Raw genomic sequence first — 22,032 nt, 5'->3', positions numbered from 1 at the left:
CCTACCTTTCTATTCAATGTAGTGCATTGGGCCGATGCTTCTTTGAGGGGGAAGTCATACCGCAAAGCTTTTTTTTTTTTACGCTTTATGCTACCTGGACGCAGCTTTTACTCTTTTTGTTGTACAATGATGATGCACAGAGATTTACCTCGAATAATTGCCACAACACAACACTGCTTCTACATTGTTCTTGATCATTGTACTTGGCAGGTTTACCTCTGTCTCCTTGTTGCCTTTAAACTGAGCACTGGGCATTCTGTTGTTCGATGACCAGTGCCTTTGTCGTGATTGGCACCTTGTTGCAACGAAATAAACTCTGAAAGTGAATCCAGTGTGCAGATAATGCTGTCAAACAGAGTACTGAGTTCTTTTTGGCTGATAGTAAATGATGGAATAAGAACACATGGTTGCAAAGAGCATATGTAGGCTCCTCATGAAATTACCTGTGCTCCTTTTGCCATTAGCCTGTTAATCGGTGTGATGAACCACTAGTTTAAGAAACACTATCACCAACCAAATTATTTATTAGAACCCAACATTTCGCGACCAACTCGGTCCGTTCCTCAGGGGCGACTAAATTTCGAGGCCCGCAGTAGCAGGCAGCGGCCTATGCTTAGCCGATCTGAAGAAGAATGGCTATACACGCGCCTTTATTCCAATGTGCTTCCTGCCGTCGAGCTAGAAGGACAAGAGGGTCAGTCAGCGCGGAAACGACGAAGCGCCCTCGCATTGTGCTCCCATACGTGACGGGCACCAGTGAGGCGCTTGCACGCATCCTGCACAAACACGTCTGTGTGTTGCACAAACCTACCTCAACAGTCTGCCGTTTTCTGCCGCTACCAAAAGACCGTATTCCCAGAGAAAAATAACCAGGCGTTATTTATAAAATCTCGCGCTCCGAGTGCTCTGCCTCGTATATCGGCGAAACAAAAAATCTCTGTCGGCGCATATTGCAGCACAAAAATGACGCCCGGCAATTGAACTCGAAAAGCAACCCCCCTCGCCGAGCACTGCGAATGCGCCGACCACAAAATCGCCTTTGACGAGGTGAACATACTTGATGTGGAGACCAATCCTTTCAAAAGACGTCACGTCTTTTTTCGGTTCATCCGGCTGACAGCTGCAGCAGTGAACAGGAATCTGGGGACGCTACTCTGGCTCTGCTACACAATTGGACTTCGCCACGTGTGCCTGCTGCTGCGGGCCTCAAACTTTAGTCGCCCCTGAGGAAGGGACCGAGTTGGACCTGAAACGTCTGGTTCTAATAAAAAATTTGGTTGGTGATGGTGTTTCTTAAACTTTTGTTTCAAGTACCCAACCAGGCGGAGTTACACCGAAGATGTTCTCGTTCAAGTCAATGAACCAATAGGAGAAGCGTTAGGCCTTTCCAGTGACAGGCATCATAAAGAACCAATGAGTGCGGAGGACAAGTCTATTTGCCATGTTTGAGCCTAGTCAGAGCCTCTATGAAGGCACACAAAGGACAACTTGATAAGAAGTTATCTAGCTCATTTTGGATATGTTGACATTCATCCAGCAGTAGTTATGGCTGACTGCATGGCAGTGTAGCCTAGCCTCTGAAATCTGCTTCCAAATATTGATGTCAACATACGCAGTTTACTTGTGCAATCCGCTGGTGTTGGCAATCCTGTACTTTTTTTTGCATTTTGTATTTTCCAGTCTACAAGAGTTCTATTTCTTGCTGTCTTTTTTTGAGACTCACTTTTGACAACTTGGAAAATCTTTCTTTTTGCAGAGTTCAAAGCCTGGAAGGACCATATGGAAATCTGTGAAGTGGCTCAAAATAGGCTGTGCTTATATGCCTAAGCTGCTTCTGACATTGCCATGGTGCTTTTGATTTTGTATACAAATGCTATCTGAATAAAAGGTGCCTACATATTTTGTATGTTTAATGAACTCAAGCATGTGATGGCTCACATGAATGACATTGTTAATGATGGTCCCCAAGATACACAGCATTTAAATTTAATTGATGCTAATTATATGGAGTTAGCTGCCCGTTAACCCTGTAACCGCCAAATTAACTCCCGAAAAACATACTAACATCGCCAGGTTTAGTTGTAATGTTTTTCATACCATTCTAATTCTAAAAAGTTGCCTTCATTAGTAAAGCATGCTGTCACTTTGCCATCTTTGTTTTTTTTTTTTTTTACCAGTGTATGCACATCGCAAACGGGGTCAGAGTAACTGTCAGGTACAAATTCTAGATTGTCAGCGAAGCTGCTGTCTGAACTACTTTACGAAAGAGCTCTTTTTTGTTGAGGCATCACCGCCACCGGCACTCTTTGTGTGTGGCACTATCATAAAATGACTTTTGTCATGCCAAAATATGTGTTGCTAAAGACTGAAATGCGCATTTTTTTTTCCATGGATAACTATGGCTCTGTAGAGTTGAAAATGCAATCAATGTATTTACCAAATCTATTCCTTTTTCATTGGCAGTGCAAGCAATGTAAGAGCAGGTTGGACAAGTGCCACTTTGTCACTGGCAATACTGGCACAATTGCCAATGACAAATGAAGCTCTGAGATAAAGGACTAAGCCAGCATATGGTTTTGTGGATGCGGAGAGTTATGTGTAGTTAGTCAAGTTTGTACACAGTCGTCTGAAAGATTTCTCAACATTTTTACAATGATTATTGCAGACCTGCAATGAGACACTAGAATATTCACTTTTACCTAGAAAAGTGATGCAGCTTCAATAGAGGCAATATGCGAAAATGCCCATATGATATGCAGCAGTGTTAGTAGTGCACAATAAAGGTTCCCAAGAGGCTAAAATTGTGGCCCTCCTACAGCATGGAAATAAAACCCCATATACTTTGCTGATATGCACAGAAATACTGCCTTTTGATAACTAGACATACGCTGCACCTACCTCCACCATCTGTGCTTGCCTTGGATTGCAATGCCCTATGTAACGTGCACAAAGGGATTGTACTTTATTTTGCAATTAATTTCGCATGTACATTTTGGTGAACTGTCTGCAGCCACAGGGTCTGCTTTTGAGCTGCATAGATTGTTTTCTCCTCATGGAAGTTTACAGTTGACAAGTGTTCTGTTCGGTTTATGGGGTTTAATGTCTATTGGCTATGAGGGATGCTGTAGTAGGCAGCTCCAGAAAATTCTGACCACCTGGGTTTTTTATGTGCACTGACATCGCAAAGTACAAAGCCGCCTTGCATTTCGCCTCCATCAGCTGCCACCGCAGCTGAGAGTAAACCTGACCTTGGGATCAGCAATCATGCTCTCTTATCACTGAGCCACCGCAGCAGGGTACTAGTGAACATGGCTGAAAACAGATCCACGGCATGAAACGTTTTCCCAGCTGGTGTACCTGTAGGCATAAGTTCAGGTGCAGAAACATTTTCTACAAGATTTTGCCTTGCAAACAAGCAACATTTGTGCACAACCTGCGCTGTGTGCAAGGAGGCTGCAGTGACAAAGCCGGCACCTGTTTCCAAAGCTAAGGTACAGCTTGGCCACAAAGCTGCACATGCAAAAAATGAAATGATGCATTTTGAAAAGCCCAATGCTCAGCTTCATTCAAAGATGTGTACAAAGCCAAAATTCCTTTCGCCAAACATGAAATCCATGTTTCCTGCACAGCTGTTGTGCATAAGATGCCCATCTGAAAACCGATAATCAAAAATTTCGCACCTTGCTTAACTGTGCGGAATCCATTTTTATTGCATGCTTCAAGCTTACTCAAGCTGTTGGGCTGTTCCTAATTCGTTAGCATTGTGCAAATTATTGCAGTGCAAGTTTGCCAGCTGGCTAATGTGCATCATTTAAAATGATGCACTCTAGCCCGCAACCAAGCTTGAACAAAACTAGCCAGGGTTCTTCAATAAATTTGCATTTCGGAAACACCCTGGAGCCTGAAAGTTGCAAGGAATGACGATTGCTAAATGGCTTTTTTCAGCTGCACAGTGCCTTCAATAAGCTCAAGCTTATGACACTATTTGGCAGTAAAGTCTTTTACTGGCCTGATTGATGCACTATCCACAAAAAAGCATTGGCACTCGTGCTGAGCAGGTCTAGAATAGGAGATGTTAAATGGTTCACAGGGCAGAGCACAAGCTGCTTTATTCTAGGTGTAGGAAATTACCAACATTACAAAATAGAGAGAGGGTACGTACACAGGACAGGAAAGGAAATGGCTGACTAAATATTCTCAGCCTGTGGAGTCATCTGTCTGACTGTTGGGTCAAACGCTATGCAACCACTAGACAATTTCATTCTTAAAAGCTTGGGCTCGCCTCATGACAATGGCATTAATATTTTTCTATTTTGCTGCATTAAACAGCCATATTGCTGACACAAGCTGCAAGTCTGCGAAGTGTTCACTAGACAAACTGCTTTCAAGCAATGTAAACCGTGAACGCCACTACTTCTACCGTTCCACTAGCACGAGCAGCAAGCATCGGTGCCGGAGAGCTTCTAGCAAAGAACATTCAGAAGCATAAAAGTCGCACAAAAAAGTGCCTCGGTAGTAGTTAAACCGCTTGCGTTTTTCATTCCATAAGGTAAATGAAAATGCGGTGCCGTTTCGAATGTCATCAACAGAGCGAGGGGTGCAGACAAGAGTAGTAGCCAAAGGAGAAATCTTCCCTACCGTGGTGGCATTTTATGCCATCAAGAGCAGTTCCCTCGAATACCGCGCGATGGGCCCTACATAGCCGCAGTGCTCATCAATGTGCTGGGCGAGGAAAAAAGGTTAATAAATTATATTAAAAGCGATGGAATTCGGGCAAAAACAGCGGTAAGCAGATCAGAATAGAGTTTGGACAGCCAGAGAAAAGCCTACATTTTTTGTCCTGATTCAACCTCCTTAGTCCCAGCGTCAACCATTCCTTGGCACTTAGGTGCACACTTCTGAACCTAAGCACAAAGATATAACTTTCATAAAGCACAAAACAACCGGCGCAACAAAACGCAACATCTCGTATAGCGGGAGCAATCGCACCGTCGCGAGGACGTGCGGCGGCCCTTTGACGTCTTATGTCCTTACCTGCAAGAAAAAGCAGCACCTTGGATGCGGGACGTGTTATTTATTAGTGAGGACCGTGAAACTTTGTTATGGGTAAACATTCAGGACGAGAAATCTTCAAAAAAGACGGTCACTTATGCGTCTCAGCGCAAAACATGGAGGCAGCCATCTTGAATGTGTTGTTTCTTTTTCTCTTTTTGGTGTACATACACAACATATGGCGCGAGACGCTACAAAAACGATAATGATGATAATGGCCGCGAATTTTGTAAACTTAATTTGCGCAGAAGGGTGGTGTTTTTCACTTAAATTGGGCGCAAATTTGATGAGTTTATAGGCAGACGCCAGGCATGAAAGGGAGATTCAGTTTGGCTACGAAAAAAAATTTACGCCATACATAGCATAAAAACAAATCCCACTAATAGTCATTTTCGACTTCAATTATACTCGGAGACAACTTATGGCAGTGTGGCCAAGGCTAGGCAGAAAAGGTATGATAGGCCACTGTTCCCTAGCCTTGGAAAAGGAGCCAACTCACCCCTAGTGACCTTACACTTTTTCTTCAGTTTATCCCTTTCACCCGTCCCCTCGCCTTCCACAAGGCAAGAGGACCATGGCCTGTCCTCTTTCCTTTCCTGTCTGGCCTTGGCCACAGTGAGATAAAAAAGGGGGGTATTCCTTAGTATATACATCAAATATACTGACAATGAAACATGAACTGATCGGGCAGCGCCTAGCTTGTCCGTGCGACCCTCCATAGCAGTTGCAGATCCTGTATAGCCCGAGAACTTGTGTTCCGTCCAAAAAGCAAGGAAAGGCACAAGCTTTCTAAACTGGTTTATTTTATTTCATACATACTGCTAGCCTCCTTTTGGAGGCTGTTGCAGGTTTGGGGCATAATATAGAAACAGCAAATGACAGGAATACTGACAATCCACACTTGTCTAATTTTTATATAATTCTATATGGCAGTGTGGAACAAGAAATGGAAAAGAAGGATATGATACAATACAATCACGCTGAAGACACATGTTTCACTATATTTGTACAGAGGTCAGGCTACACATATATAGGGTACTCAAGGAACAATTGCCAGCCGTGAACTGAACCCATCTAGTGATGAGCAATTAACCACTTCATCGGCTAAACCATGCCATTCGCGGACCGCCAGGGGAAAGAAGGAGAACATGGACGTATCACAGTGTGCTTGATACTCGACTAAATGCTTGGAATGACGCATTCTTTTGTTTCTATGTGGTGACAGTTGAATAAATTTGGAAGCTGTATGCAATCAAGAACATCCACACCGTGCGTGCTGCATAGAAAACAGCCTTCGGATACTTGCCGTTGAATCAAACTATAATTGGAGTCTCTATAAAAGTCTTGACCATGAACTGCAGTACTTTATGTTGCTTTTCACCTTATCTTGGTTTGCAACTTCAGGTTTAGGTTCATTGCACAGGCAAGTTCTGAGTGTAACAATAGGCAGGGGTGTTGGAAGAGGAGGAAAGGCAGGGAGGTTAACCGAAGAAGAAACCGGTTTGCTACTCTGCACTGGGGGAAGGGGGTAAGTGGATATAAAAGTGATGTGTAAAAGAAAGTTACAGAAATATGAAGTCAGTACTGTCACATCACAGCCATATCACGTCGCATCGCAGCAAAATCACAGTCTACCGATCAGGCCCGTGGTTTTCATGAAGCAGAGCAGTGCCTGGGAGGTTTTCACCGCAGACGATCGCCGCAGCCAATGGCATATAATCTTGATTTCTGTCAGCGGGTGTCCATATAGACACTCTAGTGCAGGGCAGAGAAACTGTCTTTCCGCGTTGTATGAGGTCCACTCGCAAAGAATGTGGCCTATAGTCTCGTCAGACCCACAGATTGCACATGCAGGGCTATTAGCCATACCTATCACAAACGAATGAAAATTTGTGAACACTACACCAAACCACAGGCAGCACAGCAAAGTTGCTTCACGTCGGGGTAGGCTAGGAGCAGGGGTGCCGAGAGGCCTGTTCTGCTTATGATATAATGACAGCACCATATTTAAGCTGCAGTGAATATGTTTTGTTAAGAATGTTGCAATAAGCGGGTACCACACGGTTGCTTATTTATCTATACATAGAAGAGTGTCCCCCTTATATGATACATGGAAAGAAATAACCACATAGCGATCAAAAGGATGAAGGAAGGAGAGACTGATGACAGCATGCTTTCTTGCCACTGAAAAACTGTGGAATAAAAGAAATCAGGCTAGTGCCAAGAGACGGTTGGTTGGTAACTGGATTATGGAGTTTAATGTCCCAAGCATCTCGAGTCGTATGACATCAAGAGAAGTGGTTATGGAAAATCCAGGAACATATAACAGTGCTCTGCACATATAACAGTAGGACAAAAAAAAGACATAACAGAACTTGCCCAGACATAACAGATAAACAAATAAACAGACAAGTGTAGCAGTATAACACCAAAGCATTGCGCCCTACAACATATTTACAAATTTGCTTTCATGTGCATGCAGGAACTTGTTATAGCCTTTTCAAGATCATGGAATCAAGCATGTTGCATGCAAGGGCAAAAGTGGCTGTAAGCGTGGGAAGAAGGTGACACAAGCCGCTGACAAGGAGAAAGCTTTGAAACAGTTCACAGGAATAGGGAACGTAAGGCACAATGAGCAGGTACAGGTCTGGACAGTATCAAGGAAGTGACAGTGGCTGCGCATGATTGCGTCGCATGAATGTGAAATGTGCAGCCTCTCAAATGACGTCAATGTATCCATATGCATTTGCATTTTAGAGTGCAGTTGCTGTTTGCGTTTCTTTTTTTAGCGAAGTGGGGGCTTGACTATGGCAGGCCTGAACTGTTTGAGATCAAGTTAAATATTTATCTAAAGCTTTCCTGAGGCCTAAAACTCCATTCGTGTTGTATCTCTGGAAATACAATTTCCCATCATCATTCTGTTGTTCTGTATACTGATGTCCATTTAAAGCAACATCAGGAGAATGTGGCTACTAATATTTAATTTTGCAACAGATGCTTAAGCTAGGGCAGCGCAAAATGCTGAAGCCAGTCTAGTGCTCAATAATACTGGGTGAGGTTAGAGCATTGAAGGATACTGGTTTATATCTACGGCACTCACACGCCATGCACGACTATCCTACGAGGGTGTGAAGGAGCAAGCAGTCGGAGGTTGCAAACCCAAGCCATGGATGACAATAAGGACAAGTGAGCGGATGTCTATACCATGAGGTAATGCTAATTTAAGCATCTAGATCATCATCATCATCCTCAGCCTGACTATACCCACTGCAGGGCGAAGGCCTCTCCCATATTCCTCCAATTAACCCGGTCCTGTGCGAGCTGCATCCACTTGACCCCTGCAAACTTCTTAATCTCATCCACCCACCTAATTTTCTGCCGCCCCCTGCTACGCTTTCCTCCCCTTGGAATCCAGTTTGTTGCCCTAAGTGACCATCACTTATCCTTTCCTCGCGCTACATGTCCTGCCTATGCCCATTTCTTCTTCTTGATTTCCATTAGTATATCAGTGACTTGAGTTATTTCTCTGAACCACTCTGCACGCTTCCTATCTCTTAACGTTATCCCTACCATTTTTCTTTCCATAGCCCTCTGCGTTGTCCTCAACTTTAGTAGAACCCTCTTTGTTAGCTTCCACGTTCCAGTCCCATAGGTAAGTACAGGTAAGATGCGACTGTTGTATGCTTTTCCCTTGAGCAATACCGATAAACTGCTAGTCATAATCTGGGAGTACTTGCCAAATGTGCTCCATCCCAGTCTTATTCTCCTTGTTATTTCCCTTTCATGGCCCGGATCTGCTGTTACTATCTGTCCTAGATAGATATATTCGCCTACTACTTCCAGTGCTTCGCTACCTAGCGTAAACTGTTTTTCCTTCCCTAGGCTATTAAACATTACCTTAGTCTTCTGCATATTAATTTTCAAGCCTACTTTTTTACTTTTCCTGTCTAAGTCTTCTTTGCAATTCATCCCCTGAGTTACTTAGCAAGGCAATGTCATCAGCAAATCGCAGATTACTGAGATATTCTCCATCTACTCTTATCCCTAACTGCTCCCATTCTAGATGTCTTCTTTCTTAGATTCTAGCATCTAGATGTCACTGCAAAAATTGTTCCTGGTTTTTTGTGCACCTATTTCTGCTTACAGCTTTTTCTTTGCTTGTAATATAAATTATTTGTGTTTATTTGATAAATCCCCCCCTATGTAATGCCCACAAAGGCCCTTAGGGTATTTGAAATAAATAAATAAAATATATATGGGTGTGTAGTGCTAACAGTAAGTGCTGGAGTAGCTCGGTGCAGTAAGCAGCCAACAAGTGTGGCAGTTACGAGACGTAGTGTTGGGTTGAGTACTGGGGTATTATAGCGTATAAGTGTGTATTGCAACCCAGATTCAATTTCAGTTTGGTGGAATGACTATACAGGTAATTCATTGGGTATAGGGTGTGGCATGTCCAGACGATACCAAAGACAATGGCAACAATGTGGCCTCACAGATTGACACTCATATGTTTTAATTGCTGCTATAAATGTTTTTCAGTCACTTAACAAATTGCTATCCATAGCAGAAACAATACTCATGCACTGAAAAATAAAATGAAAATACTGAATATAATACACATATATTCAGTACTGCACATGTACTGTACATGTAGGGAGCCAAGGATGCGAAAGTTGTCCAGAATAAACAAGCGGCTGCGTCTCCAAGACTGCTGACAGTAAAAACAAAAATGGCATAGACACATGTAAACACTGAAATGAAGTGAGTGCTCTACCAAGCAGCATTGCATATGAGATATCAGCCCAAGTTTATAGTCTACTAACACATATACAGTAACAAGGCAGCTGCAAGTGACCTGAAGGAAGTTAAGCAAGCTACCTTCCTGGCCGCATTTTGGCAGCTCGCTGCATTCGTTACTCTGGGCCTCAAGCGAACTACTGTATATTGTGTCATAGTGTATATATATATTTTTTTATTTTTACCTACCCTGTCCTTTCTCCCTATCGTTCACCTCTTTGATTTCCTCTACCCCTTCCTCGCTATCCCTTTAATTCAACCGCCCCTGTTCAGGTGCTTCAGATATCAGATACCGAGGCTGGCAAACATCTTTTCTTTCCTTTTGTATATGTAATAAAATAACCACTAAAACAACAAACGCTGCTAATGCTAATCATCTTAAATTAGAATCAGATAAGCAGTTAAGCAGCAAGCTGACACAGTATAGTGCCTACGTTGTCGTGTTGCGCTGTCGCAAGTTCCTGATAGAAAAAAAAAATGTATTTGCGCAAAGCTTTGTTGGAAACAATTTCATTCCTTCCAAAGTCATTTTTGCTATACTGCTTATACATCGATACATGTTCTGATAAAACACACGAGTTTTGCACCGTCTTCAGATTGCTTTCCAAAGCTATAAGGTTGCATCCATGCCACAGAGATATAAGTAATTGACAAATTGCACGCTAATTTCGATCTGTCATATCTGCAAGCTCAAAAACAATTAAGTACCAGGTTGCTGTTTAGCTTAATTCACTGCTGAATGACACCTCTCGCATTGATTTCGCGGACAAAAATGGACACGACACCCACCTACCGCTGCACTCAGCGCACTATGTCAAAAAACAACAGCAATGACAATGGCTTACGTGAGAAGCGACGGCCGATGTCAGATCGTTGACGCAGACATCGCAAATTTGCTCGGTACCCATGAATCGAACGTCCGACTTTTTCAGTTGAATGGTTTAATGTTAAGGGTGCGTTGCACTACCTCCGCTGCAGCAAAACCACGCCAATAAACTGAGAGACTTTACAAACACTGCCCGAATGCGCCGACGACGGCGTCGTCCAGAGCTCGTCAATCCAAAAGCTCTGGGACGCCGTCGGCGACAACGAGGAAAGAGCCGAAAAGCCCGCCAGCCCGCCACGAATCTGGAAACAAATTCAGACTCAACTAGGCACATAATAGTCAGCATTTAGGTACTTTGTAAAAACATGGCGTTCAATGCGTTTGGGAAAATCTAGGGACAAAATTTTTGCCGAAAAAACTCTATTCAAGGCGGGTTTTTAGTCTCGCCCCTTTGAAGGGGCACTTGCCGCCGCTCGCTAAAGATCAGTGATCTAGCGGTGCCATTTTAGTCCTCAACTGAACCGGCGCGGCCGGGCGCTCCGCATGAAGGAGAGCGTTGGCGCTTGTACATCGCGGCGGTCTGATTTTTTCTTCGCTGCTATCTGCATGAAATATTTGAAATATTTCCGCACTGCAGTAAATATTAAGTGATACATCTTATACAGCTCATTCGGTAGAAAGCCGTCGCCATAGTAGAAATAGTAGTAGTAGTAGTTGTAGTAGTTTGAACCATGTGCTGGAAACAATCGGGGGCCGCGTAATAAATCGTATCATGGTAACTTGTGATTCTAGTGACTGATAATTGATTGATGTATGATAGGCGATGACGAGTTTGTAAATAATTAATGAAATAAAAAATTAAAAATGGGGTTCAAAGGTGTCAAAATGCTCAGATTGTAAAGCCAATGCTTTATGTTAATTATGAAAAGTTAGGCTGCGAAATTGATCCTTTACTCAATTGCAATAATTCCAAAGAAATGAAAAATGGAAAAAAGGGGGTTCAAAGGTGTAAAAATAAGAAAATTTAGAGCACATAATTGATAAAATAAGTAATTGAATTAACAAAAAATGAGACACCAAAAAGGTGTTTCAAAGGTGTGAAAATGCCCATAATGAAAAACCAGTCTCTTGGAAGAAGGCACCAGAGCAGGTAACAGCCCTTTGGCTCTGTTTGGTGCTGTTGGAATAACCCGGATGGCGTGTCTTTTACCAATCTTCATTATATTGTGGGTGAAGCCATGCATATATGGTACCACTGACAACTTGTTTCCTTGAGTAAGGTTTTCTTTTCGAATCCTCCGCCCGCTTGATCGGCAGGACAATGCTTTCTATTATGCTACACAGCAAATACTCAGGATACCCTGCCTCCAGAAGCCTCTGAGTCTGGCTTAGAAAACTTTTTTTAGCACGGTGGTGGCATGATTTGTTGAGAGCCGACATCAATGCAGCCTTAGCAACACCACTTTTTACTGTCTTTGAATGTTGGGAAGTATACGGAAGAAACTGCTTGTTCGCTCGTAGCTGTAAGTCCAACATAAGTGTTCTGGTAAGAATTCGAGACTCAAATCCAGGAAGCGCAGAACACCTTCCTTTGGAAGTTCCCAGGTGAATCTTTGATCAGGGAAACTTTCTTCAAACACACCAAGGGCTATGTCTTTGAGTTGATCAGTCGCCTTTCCTTTCTCTAAATCACACAATACCAAAAAGTCGTCAACGTAAAGAACAATCTTTACAATGCCTTTATCTTTAATAGCCGTCGGAATCCTTCTGTCCCATGCGGCTAGGTACACATCGCTCAGAGCAGGTGCAACTCTCGAACCAATGCATACACCAATTGTACATACAATATTCCATCATGAGATGCAACAGTTGACTTGAGATAGGCTCCAATCAATTTCAAGAATGTATCCACAAACACCCCGGCCGAATACTAGAAAACTATAGCCTGCTTCTCAATCGTTTCTCGTAGTTCTTTCAACAAGCCTTCTTGTGGGATAGAATAGTACATGTCTTCAATCTCGAGTGAAAATCCAGAAAGTCTCTTCTTATCATATCCCTTGATCTCAGATAATATCTCCTCAGTTTTTCATTCTAAAGGGATCATCCACATGTACTTGGCCGAGATGCTTGACCAAGTATTCCGAGACTAGCATCTGCCACGTGTGTGCCTCTGACAATATCGCGGAAGTTATGTCAGGTTTGTGTATTTTTGCACTGAAGAATACCGACAAGGTATGTCTAGCGTCCTTAACCTTGCGGCAGAGCTGCCTCAGTTCAGTTTCCTCGAGAATTCGTACAACCTTCCTCTTAGCAGCTTTTAAGTCCTTAGGTAGCACTTTTTGAACCAATGCTTGATGAGGGTAATTAAGATAGTTGACTTTGTAATTGAACAATTAAGTAATTTAAATAAATAGAAAATAATGAAAACTTTGAAAAGGGGTTCAAATATGTGGAAGTGCTCTGAAAGAAAAGCCAATGCTTAGTGAGGCTAATATGAGGAAAATCGATTTATTATATTTAACTAATTTAATTAATGTTCATTAGGATTGAAATATTCTCAAAATGAAAATTAGTAAATGGGGTTTAAAAGGTGTCAAGATGCACAGAATGAAAATCGGATGCTTGTTGATGCTGATTATTAAATGTATAGTGTGAAAAATGAAAACTTGGAAAAAGGAGGTTCAAAGGAGTCAAATTGCTCAGAATGGAGAGCCAATGTTTGCTGATGCTAAGTATCGATGTAGAAAAGATAAAAACGAAAAATGCACTCAACGATTTTTATTAGTTACAATTCACTGTTTGGGTAATTATAGACAAAGGCCGTCAATGAGAATAGTGCAATCATACTTGATATAAGATACTCCGTGATATTAATTGGTGCAGCCAAAAGTACAAATGTTATTCACAAATAACTAATTAACGGGTAATAATTGAGAACTGAAATTAGTGTACTGGAATGTACCACATAAAAGCTATTCTGTGGTGTATGACTTGATGTAACTTAAAATTTAAGCATTAATCACAACTAGTTAACAGCTCTTAATTAAAGCCGGTATTTAGTATACTGCAAACATACCCGCTATGAGCTGTCCAATGATATATAACTTCATGCTATATAGCCTGAAGTTCAATATTTAATCACAGTTCATTGAATAACGGTAATTAGCAAATTCCAGCAATTAGTGTATTGCAATCTTGATGGATATAATCTATCCTGTGATATATGACTTGTCGTAGCCTAAGTTTAAAGTTTTAATCACAATTATCTAATTAACGGTGATTAACTCACATTAACTAAACTAAAGTTCTAATGTTAATCACCATTAACTAGTTAATAGTTCTTAACTAAACCGGCAAATAGTGTAGTGCAAATGTGCTCTGTACAATCTATCCAATGATATATGACTTGATGATAGTCTCAAGTTAAACTTTTAATCATATCTAATTAAATAATTGCAATTAACAAATATCGGCAATCAGTGTATTGCAATCATGTTAGATATAAGCTATTCTCTAATATATGACTTGGCATTGTAGCCTAAAGTTCAAGTGATAATAACAATTATCTAATTAACGGTGATTAACTAAAATTAACTAAAGAAGAGTTCAAATGTTAATCACAATTAACTAGTTAGCAGTTATTAACTATACCGGTAATAATGTAGTGCAAACATGCTCTGTATAAGCTATTCAATCGTATATGATGATGCTATAGTCAGAAGTTCAATTTTTAATCACAGTTATTTAATGAATGGCCAGTAATTAACAATTGCAAACAGTCAAGTGCAATTATAGTGGACGCAAGGTATCCAACAATATATTACTTGATATTGCAGCATAAAGTACATTTTTATTCACAATTGACTAATTAACTACTGTACCTAAATAATTTTATGGCTATTATACTCAACATAAGTTTTAAATTTATATAGCAGTCGTGGTATTGTAGTTAGAATAAAACTATACAGTGGCCGTGGACACTTTATATATAGACAAGCGTCAGCCCATGACGTCAATGGAGATGCGGCGGCGCTGGCGACAGCAGTGACTTTCGTGGTGTAGGCAAAAGTTCGGGTCGTCTGCATTGGATGCCCGGCGCTTGCTGTGTTTTCGGTCATAATTCCCGATATTGCGTCAAGCTGTGGTGCGGTTGGTTGCGCCATGAGACACAAAAGAAAATGGCATTTGTTTCCACATGTTTCTTGCGGTAGGATAAATAAGAGAGCGATTGGCAGCGACGTTGATCACGACAAGTAGACCCTTCGGCGACGGATTGCCATCGGCTCCGGCGATTTTCGACCGTAGCGGTGGAACAACGCGTCGAATCCCAAAACTATTGGGCCTTGAAGGGCAATCAAGTCATCCGGAACGCAGGGACACCACTGTCAACCCGGTGGACCGAGTTTTCGACTTTTTGGAGCACTTTTGCTCCCATCCGTTGTGGAGCCGTGGCTCAGCCTATTGGCTGAACGCTGGCGTCCAACGGCGGGAAGGCCGCTCCCGGCGAACATGGCAAACGCCAACCAGCAACGCGGCTACGACCCGGAAGGCATGACATCGACGACCTTGCCGCAGACCAGCCGAGAGCAAGCCTGCAGTGAAAATGTGATCCGGGCTATTGAAAAGTGAGCTCAGAAACTCCAAGCCAGCGCGCAAAGGAAGGCCACGTCAGCACACGGAAGCCGCCACGCGCAACCCGACTCAGAACATGGTGAGCGTGCAACCGGAGGCCCAACGCAAGTCAGAGCTGCATGGAAGCTCGAATTTCTGTGCAGATTCAGACCAGACGACGTGGTGCTAATCATCAAACCACTAACGGCCACAAACTTGAAGAACTTGCAACACGGTGAGTTGGGCCTAGCCCTACGACAGCGAATCGGGGAGGCCGAAGCAGACAATTTTTACTTCACAGTGTTCCCGGACCAAAACCTGATCATCGTGGGCACGTTGAGCATCCACGCGGCAGACAGACTGGTCGACGACTTTGCATCCCGAGCGCAAGGGCAAGACCTTTATCTGCGTGGACACGTAAAGCAAAGTGAAGACAACGAGGTACACGCAATCATCACTGTGGCCAATCCGGAGACCACCGAATCCTTGCGAGGGAAGGTGAGAAGCTTTCGCGGAGAGAGCAAAATCCTGGACATCCGAAAGTTCGGCACTTGAACAAAGCAAGGGTCACCTTCGAAGGCAAGTACAAGCCCAGAGCTGTGCTGTACAACGCGCGAGTTATACCGGTAGCCACTTACCGTCGCACCATATCAGCGTGTAACCTGTGTGGCACGGTGGGACATAGGGCAGACACCTGCCCGACACCGAGGCAAGAAAAATGCGGACTCTGCGGAACGCAAGCTCCGTTTGTGGAGGGGGTGCGGGCCCCTCACGAGTGCAATCCGAAATGTGCAGTACGTGGCGGCGAACACGCCGAACTAACTCTAAAGACAGCACTGCGAAATTCCGACGGAACGAGCAGCAACAATCCACTATCCAGAACAAGAAAAAGAAGAAAAACAAGAAAAAGAACAGAGGGAGCGGGAATCTCCCGCCCTCTTCGATTAACATGGAGCCAAATTCTAAACAAAACAATAAAGAGAGGAACCGGGCCAGCATGGTCGAGAACGGGAAGCAGCAGGTTAGTGGGGTTGCCCCTCCTCCTCTCAATACTACCTCTCCACCTACACCAAATTTTGTAGAGACTGAATTAAGAAAACAGATAGCAGCCCTAAAAGCGCCAATAGAGCTGCTAACCACCAAACTAGAAACTGCAATAGCTAAATCCCAGCCGCCTCAGCAAGAGGAGGCGATGGAAAGCGATGCAGAGTCTAGCATGGAAAGCAAACTAGAAGCTATGATGAGGAAGATACAAGAATCCATTCCCTCCATAGTATCATGACAGATAGCGAAAGCGATGACGGTTTGCAAGTATGCTAACACAAGGAAACCCACGAATCCCATAACTTACAAGATGCGTAGGGTGATCATTGAGGGCGAGAAGCTGCAGCAGCTCCCCCTCCAGAATAACAATCTTCAGGCACAACATGGCGGGGACGAACTAAGGAGAGTCCTATAATTTTAACACAGTGGAATAGTCGAGGCTTTAAATCAAAGACTAAGAGAGCGGACCTTAGGATGCACCTTTCCACGTACGAGCATACTCCAGCAGTGGTGACCGTACAAGAGCCAGGCGGGAACGCGAGCCTCACAAACTACAAAATGTTACAACTCGACCCCCTAACATGCATCTTCGTGCAGAAAACGTTCAGAGCAATTTTAATAGATCTGGAATTATAAGCCAGATTTTCATGCGTGGTGGTGACTCTCCTGCCCATAAAAAAGGATGATCCGCCGCTCCACATCCTGAACGTTGTGGGATTCGGGCTTGCTGCGGCTGCCCTTTGCGCGGCCGCCGCCCGCTTCCCAGTTGTTCTCCCCGTTCCCTTTCTCCCGCCTGAGGCGGCGGAGAGGGGCTCGAACGACTTGTCACTGTCGTTCGGGCCACAGCTCCGCCCTGGCGTCCCAGTGGTTGTTCTCATTGGCGCCTTTTGGCGGGAACACGGCACCGCTTCGACAGCCGCGCTCGCGCGACTGTCCGAGCGGAGCCCAGAGGGAGACCCCTCCGAGACATCGCAAGGTGCGTACGCAACTGTTCTTGTCTGCCGGCCTTTGTCCGCGCAGACCAGTGTGTACTCGAGTTCGTCTGCTCCGGGTCGTACCTGAGAGCGCAACTCGAGCCTGTCGATCGTGATCCAACGATCCGCGACAGGCGTACCTTGCGGTGGTTGCCCACACTCTCTCAAAGGAACCCTTTGGTCACTGCGAGAGAGATCACAGCACGCCCTTGCGTGCTTGCGGCGCGCACTCCGTGTCACTTGTGCGCGCAGGGGAGCCTTGCTCCTCGCGCGCTCCCTTGACACGGTGACTGCGTATGTGTGTGTATGTGCGTTTTGTAAATATGCGTATGTGCGGTTGTAAATGTGTGTGTGTGTGTGTGTGTGTGTGTGTGTGTGTGTGTGTGTGTGTGTGTGTGTGTGTGTGTGTGTGTGTGTGTGTGTGTGTGTGTGTGTGTGTGTGTGTGTGTGTGTGTGTGTGTGTGTGTGTGTGTGTGTGTGTGTGTGTGTGTGTGCGCCGCTGGAGGATGGCGTTTCAATAAACGTCTCCTTTGTGAACTTGGAGGTTGGTGTCCTTGCAGCGAAGTGCTCTCCTCCCGGTGGAGGTTGAGTGCGCGCTGCAGTGTTTCAGTGCGCGCGCGGTGACGGCTGATCGGGGCTTCGGCTCGCGCGACGCTCGAACCCGCGGTGGTTGGTGGCCTATGTCCACGTAGAAACCACAACTGGCGCCCAACGTGAATGGTCCTGGCTCTTTGAGTTGGACTGCATATCGGCCGAGCCGGTCGCCTTGACGATCAAGCTCTTGCACCATGTCTGCCGCCCCCTGCGGGGCACACGGCAGCGAATCTGAAACGCGATATATGTCGGCCCCTTACGCAGTCGTAGCGTCTTTTGATCCGTTGGATGCTGCTCCTCTGAACAGCCAAACACAGTGGCTGGCCGCCGGCCCCATTGGGCTATACGGCAATGCCGCGAGTAACGTTGATCCCTCGGCTCCCATTGGAGCTTTCTCCGGACCACCCTGTGGTGGGACCGCTACACAGATACCTCCGCTGTATCAGTTTTCCGCCCATGGCGGAAGCAGTTCGCGCGATGCCGTCGCTACCGGCAGCTACGCGCAACAGCAGCCGTGCCCCGCTAGCAGTCAGTTTTGCTCGGTGAACGGTGAGGCGCCGGCCGGACTCCCTGCGGAGACCGCGCCGCTCATCGAACTGGAGGACCGTTTGCCTTCTTTGTTCATGCAACCCGCCCAAACCTCCTCTGAGGGAAGGACGCAGGCGCTGCTCACAAGCGCTGCCCAGATGATTCAGTCGCTAACAGGGGCGGTTGAGGCGCTTTCGGCCGCGCCGAAGTTGTCTCACCCCGCGGTCATGTTGCCCATGCCGACGTACCGCGGCTATGATGATCCTATCAGTGCCCGGGATTTCATTGATTCCCTCGCCCATTACCAGAGAGCTATGGGTTTCCCTGATGAGGTTGTGCTTGCACGCATCATCCCCGCAGCGCTGACTGACACGGCAGCTAGGTGGTACCGGCTTTCCGGCCACCGAGCAGCGACTGTCGAGGAGTTCCGTGCAGCATTCATGCGCGAATTCCTGCCCGCTGACTATGAGCGTAGGATGCGGCGAGAGCTGGAGCTCCGCACACAGGCCCCGGACGAGTCGCTCCAGGAGTTTGTGCGGGCGATGGAAGACCTTTTCTCAATCGCTGAGCCAACAGCCTCAAACGAGGAACGCGTCGAAAGAGTGATCAGGCAGGCACATCCGACTTTTTCGGCATACCTGCGCGGCGGCCGATTCCGAGATCTAGAGGAGCTGGCCGCCGAGGCAAAGCGCATTCAAGGCGACATCCTCGCCGCGCGTGCCTATCGCCCGCCACCGCCGGCAAGCGAGGCCCTTGAGCCACGCTGCGCATGGAGAGGGGCCATGACCCTTCCTCACCGGCGTGAACCCGCACTAACTGCCTTTACAGCCGTTGGCGGGCGAAACGACGCTTGGGAGCTGAGCGAAAGAGCTCTGGATCCTTACTCGTACGGAAGACGAGCAGCCTGCGCTGCACAGTTTTCTTACTCGCGTGCCGAAGGACGCCATGCGACCCAAAGCACAGCGGAGGGAGAAGCTCGCAAAAACCGGCCCTTGTTCGGTGGGGCAGCGAGCGGACCCAGGCAGGGAGACGCGCCTTTGTCACGCGGCCAAGCTCGCGGTGGTGTGCGTTGTTTCCGTTGCCAAGAGAGGGGACACTTAGCAAGAGAATGCCCCGTAGCCAGGCCTTCTGCGAGGCAGGAAAACGGCGACGGGGGTCGGTTGTAAAGAGACAGCCGGCCCAAGCTTTGCTAATTCCCTCTGCGTACAGGGTAAGCTGCTTCGGTGGTGCGCCCGCGCCGTTTATTTCGGTCACCCTTGCTGGCCGCGAATTTCCGGCGTTACTGGATACAGGAGCCAGCGCCTCCTTTTTCAGTGAACAGGTGTTGTCCCACTTGCAAAAGCACTCTGTGCGCTTGCGGGATTGCCGTTCGACATTTAACCTCGCGAAAGGCGTGGCCCATTCGGCTGGCGCCGCGAGGCTGACTGTCAGATGGGGAGAGCGAGCGAGACGCACGCGTTTCATTCATCTCCCTGGGCTCAGTGTGCCCATGATTCTCGGAAGGGACTTTCTCCAGAAAACCGGGATCATGGTGGACATTGCGAATGGCGGCTATTGCGAAGGACCGTTTTCCCAGCTGAAGCCGTTCATTAGCCCCCCGGCGTCGGTATCTGCCTGTGCAGTCGAGACGTTCGGAGAGTGCCACGCTCAGCGATCGGGGCCCTGCCCTTGTGTCGAGCGTTATGCCGTTCACACCCCCATGTGGGAGCGAGCGGCGCGGTACGACGACGCACCCCATCCACTGGCCGCCTCTGCGGTAACTTTGGATGAGACACAGAAGGCTCGGTTGACAGCACTTTTGCGTCAGTACGAGGAGCTCTTCACCGATCAACCTGGCTGTACCACTTTAGTGAGCCACGCGATCAACACCGGAGAAGCGCTTCCGTTGAAGTGCAATCCCAGACCCGCCAGCCTTGCGAAGAGGCAGGTGATTGACGGGTTGTTGGATGAGATGCTATCGTCGGACATTATCCGTCGCTCGTCCAGCGCCTGGGCGTCTCCGGTGGTGTTGGTGCCCAAAAAGGATGGCAGCCATCGCTTGTGTGTGGATTATCGCCGTCTGAATGCGCTGACTCGCAAGGATGCCTATCCGCTCCCAACGATCAGCTCAATCGTAGGAAGCCTAGGCAGTGCGCGGTATTTTACCACGCTAGATGCCTCCAAAGGTTACCTACAGGTCCAGATGGATGACATTGACCGGCCTAAGACCGCGTTCACGTGCCACAGAGGGCTGTTTGAGTTCACTCGCATGCCCTTTGGCCTCTGCAATGGTCCTGCGACTTTTCAGAGGCTGATGGACCGCGTCCTAGGCGAAGCGAAATGGTCCCATGCCATGTGCTACCTGGACGACATCGTGATTTATTCACGAACCTTTGATGAGCACTTAAGCCACATTGCCGACGTGCTCGAGAGGGTATGGGCTGCCGGGATGACTTTGAATCCTGCAAAAGCCCAAATAGCGCGAACCCGAGTTCAGTTGCTTGGGTTTACGCTGGGCGAAGGCTCCATTGAGCCGGATCAGGAAAAACTTCGAGCCATACTCGAGTTTCCTGTGCCCAAGGACGTACGCGGCCTGCGCCGTTTTCTGGGAATGACAAATTTTTATAGGTCATTTATCCCGTCCTGTGCCCGCGTGCAGGCGCCCTTGACCAAGCTCTTGGGAAAGACTGCTGCGTGGCGATGGGGGCCTGAGCAAGAGCAATCCTTTCGCCGCCTGTCTAGTGCCATCGCAGAAACAGCGCAGCTCAGGCTACCCGACCTGACCAGACAGTTCGTAGTCCAGACAGACGCGAGCGATCTGGGATTAGGAGCCGTTCTCCTACAGGAATTCGATGGCGTGCTGCAACCTCTTGCCTTTGCAAGTCGTTCTTTGCTGCCCGCGGAAAGGAATTATTCCGTTACCGAGAAGGAATGCCTCGCCATCGTGTTTGCACTGCGCAAGTTTGACGTCTACCTTGATGGAACGCATTTCGTGGTGCAGACAGACCACAGCGCGCTCAGCTGGCTGATGCGGCTCCGGGAGCCTGCGGGACGGCTGGCGCGCTGGGCTCTCCTGATACAGCATTACGACTTCTCGGTGCAGTATCGCAAGGGGAGCACGAACGTGGTAGCTGACGCGCTATCCCGTGCCCCACTCGCCAGCGGTGCCTTTGCGCCGGCAAGCGGAGGGGGCGAAACAGCGGACGAGCCGCCGAGCGGCAGGAGGGGGACGCCCGCAAACGGGCCTACCCATTCCGACACACAGGCAAGCAGCACTTCGCGAAGCGGGCGACGGGGGAGGCTCTTTGTGAGCACCCCAGATGCGCCGAGGCTAGCGAGCGAAGTTTTGGCGGCTAACCTGCGCGGGGACGAAAACAGGCTCCCCTCTGGGATGACTGGAATCGTGTTCAGCCGTAAAGAGCTACTGACGGCCCAGCAAAATGACTCCTTTTGTCGCGAGGTTAGCGACGGTCTCAGGGAGACGGAGCGCCGTGACGCTACTTGTACTGTAGCGGGCGCAGCGGGGCAAGAGCCAGCGTGTGTCGCGGCGAGCCCCGGGGACTCATATTTGCTGGACCATGACGGGCTCCTGCTGAAGTACATAGCCACAGATGATGAGTCCATTGA

General features: G+C 46.9%; 1 protein-coding gene across 1 annotated transcript; it reads left to right on the top strand.

Annotated features, from left to right (window-relative positions):
• Window positions 1–18,205: 18,205 nt before the first annotated feature.
• On the top strand, window positions 18,206–19,631 carry LOC146171633 (uncharacterized). The gene has a single exon (XM_084586477.1). It carries the CDS (start codon window positions 18,522–18,524, stop codon window positions 19,590–19,592), a length of 1,071 nt encoding a protein of 356 aa, XP_084442603.1. The 5' UTR covers window positions 18,206–18,521; the 3' UTR covers window positions 19,593–19,631.
• Window positions 19,632–22,032: the final 2,401 nt, after the last annotated feature.

This window comes from Amblyomma maculatum, unplaced genomic scaffold, assembly GCF_055883805.1.
Source record: "Amblyomma maculatum isolate TAMU_Amacu unplaced genomic scaffold, ASM5588380v1 scaffold_19, whole genome shotgun sequence".
Lineage (NCBI taxonomy): Eukaryota > Metazoa > Arthropoda > Arachnida > Ixodida > Ixodidae > Amblyomma > Amblyomma maculatum.
Note: the sequence above shows the minus strand (reverse complement) of the source record. Positions and strands in the feature narration are given on the sequence as shown.

Bases quoted from the DNA above. Each gene is read 5' to 3' on its own strand.
- LOC146171633 (XM_084586477.1), top strand. From the start codon at position 18,522: ATGCAACCCGCCCAAACCTCCTCTGAGGGAAGGACGCAGGCGCTGCTC.